This window comes from Hordeum vulgare, chromosome 3H (assembly GCF_904849725.1).
Source record: "Hordeum vulgare subsp. vulgare chromosome 3H, MorexV3_pseudomolecules_assembly, whole genome shotgun sequence".
Taxonomy (NCBI): Eukaryota; Viridiplantae; Streptophyta; class Magnoliopsida; order Poales; family Poaceae; genus Hordeum; species Hordeum vulgare.
In genome coordinates this window covers 34215250-34217576 of record NC_058520.1, presented here as the reverse complement: position 1 = coordinate 34217576, position 2327 = coordinate 34215250, and the positions used below count along the sequence as shown (strand labels likewise).

The 2327-nt window shown below is 59.4% G+C and overlaps 1 protein-coding gene across 1 annotated transcript; it reads left to right on the top strand.

Annotated features, from left to right (window-relative positions):
- Nucleotides 1-319: 319 nt before the first annotated feature.
- Nucleotides 320-2055, top strand: LOC123439432 (xyloglucan galactosyltransferase KATAMARI1 homolog). Its single transcript, XM_045116146.1, has one exon. It carries the CDS (start codon nucleotides 403-405, stop codon nucleotides 1924-1926), a length of 1524 nt encoding a protein of 507 aa, XP_044972081.1. The 5' UTR covers nucleotides 320-402; the 3' UTR covers nucleotides 1927-2055.
- The last annotated feature ends 272 nt before the right edge of the window (nucleotides 2056-2327 follow it).

Here is a 2327-nt window from a genome sequence, read left to right as displayed (position 1 = left end):
CAACTCAAAAAAAGAAATAAAGTACGTATATGAACAGTTGAGCCGTGATGCTCGTGGAGTCGTGACGTGAAACGCTCGTTCGCGCGAGACCACCATTCCATCACTCATGTCATGAAGATTGGGACAACGTGACGAGCATTACAGTTGCAGTGCTACAAAAACCGCCCGAGTCTAAACTTCCACATGCTCATATAAACATATTTTTCTGAAGGGCATGTAAGAGTCAGTTTCACGGCTGAGGACGTGCGGGACACCGCTATGCATGTCTAACTAAAATCATGCAGGCAGCTTCCAACAAAATACTCTCCACGTGGAGACGCCCCGTACGTCGACCGATCGGTAACAGACACCAACTATACACGTATATAATACTCCGTATATGGTAGTGGCTGAGTTCAACCGATGAGCCGGCAGCGACACACCACCGCGACGACCACGAGCCACCTTGTCTGCCAAGGCGACCGGCGGTCGATGGAGATGTCTGGAGCCCTTCTCCGGCCTCGGTTCCTCCTCCTCCTCGCCGCCGTGTTTTGGGTCGCCGTACTCTACTTCCGCCTGTCCGTGCTCGTCAGGGGCGTGGCAGTCGCGCCGATGGAGCGCACCGTGTCGTTTGCACCGGGCTACGAGGGCCGCAGCGACGACGACGACGGGAACATAGATCCGTGCCGCGGGCGACGCGTGTATATCCATGACCTCCCGCCGCGCTTCAACGCCGACATCCTCAGCCGGTGCGGCAGCACGGACGGCCGGTGGCCCAGCATGTGCGAGCAAGTGAGCAACGCCGGCCTCGGGAAGCCGCTGCCCGAGCTGCTGGAGGGTGAAGGCGAAGGCGAGGCCGCACTGTCGGGCGCCGGCGGCTGGTACGCCACGCAGCAGTTCGCGCTGGACGCCATCTTCCACGGCCGCATGCTGCGGTACGGCTGCCTGACCAACGACTCCTCCGAGGCGGCGGCGGTGTTCGTCCCGTTCTACGCTGGCTTCGACTTCGCGCGGCACCACTGGGGCTACGACAACGCGACGCGGGACGCCGCCTCGCTCGACCTGGAGAGCTGGCTCGTGAGCCGGCCGGAGTGGCGCAGGGCGGGCGGCCGCGACCATTTCCTCGTGGCGGGGCGCACGGCGTGGGACTTCCGGCGCGACACCTGCCTCAGCCCGACCTGGGGCACCAACCTCCTCCTCCTGCCGGCCGCCAAGAACATGACCGTGCTCGTCGTCGAGTCGTCCGCGCCCGGCCTCGGCAACGACATGGCCGTGCCTTACCCCACCTACTTCCACCCACGAACAGACGACGACGTCCTGCGCTGGCAGAAAAAGATCAAGAGCGCCGAGCGCCCGTGGCTCATGTCCTTCGTGGGCGCGCCACGGCCGGGAGATCCCCGGTCCATCCGGTCGCAGATCATCGCCCAGTGCGGCGCCTCGTCCGCGTGCCGGCAGCTGGGCTGCGCCTTCGGCGCCAGCCAGTGCCACAGCCCGGGGGACATCATGCGGCTGTTCCAGAGCTCCACCTTCTGCCTGCAGCCGCCGGGGGACTCCTACACCCGGCGATCGGCGTTCGACGCCATGGTCGCCGGGTGCGTGCCCGTCTTCTTCCACCCGGCGTCCGCGTATCTCCAGTACAGATGGCACCTGCCGGGGGACCATGCAAGGTACTCGGTGTTCATACCAGAGGACGGCGTGCGCGCGGGGAACGTGAGCATCGAGGAGACGCTGAGGAGGATACCGGGAACGGTGGTGCGGAGGATGCAGGAGGAGGTCATCAGGCTCGTGCCGAGGCTGGTGTACGCTGACCCGAGGTACTCGCTCGACACGGTCAAGGACGCATTCGATGTCGCCGTAGAAGGTGTCATAGAAAAGGTGGCGGCGGACATGCGGAAAGTCGAAACGGACCGTCGGTCGAGCTGGCCAGACAATATTTGGGCCGAGTAATAGGCTGATCTACACCTCCTAATGAAGCAGCGGTAGTACAATTTTGTGGCAGGCTTTGAGTGTTTTGATTTCACCGGCAATTACACGCTTGTAAGGAAGGACATACAATTTTTTCTTTTCCTTTAAAAATGATATAAATCAAAATCAAAATTCAATGAAACTACGAAGGACTTTAAACATAATGAAGGTTACATTGAGACACATAAACCAGCGAACCACCATCACCACCACTGACACGCCTCTCACAGTTCCTCTATTAGAATTGGGTTGACCTTGTGATGATAGCCGAAAAGTCTTTGCGCACATGCTCCTAGGACCAACACTTTGGAGGCGTAGTCATGGTTATTAAACCATTGAATAGATAAAAAATTTGTCATAGTGCATGCATGACGAGAAACCGT

Excerpts from the sequence above, each read along its gene's own strand:
- LOC123439432 (XM_045116146.1), top strand. The coding sequence starts at position 403 with ATGAGCCGGCAGCGACACACCACCGCGACGACCACGAGCCACCTTGTC.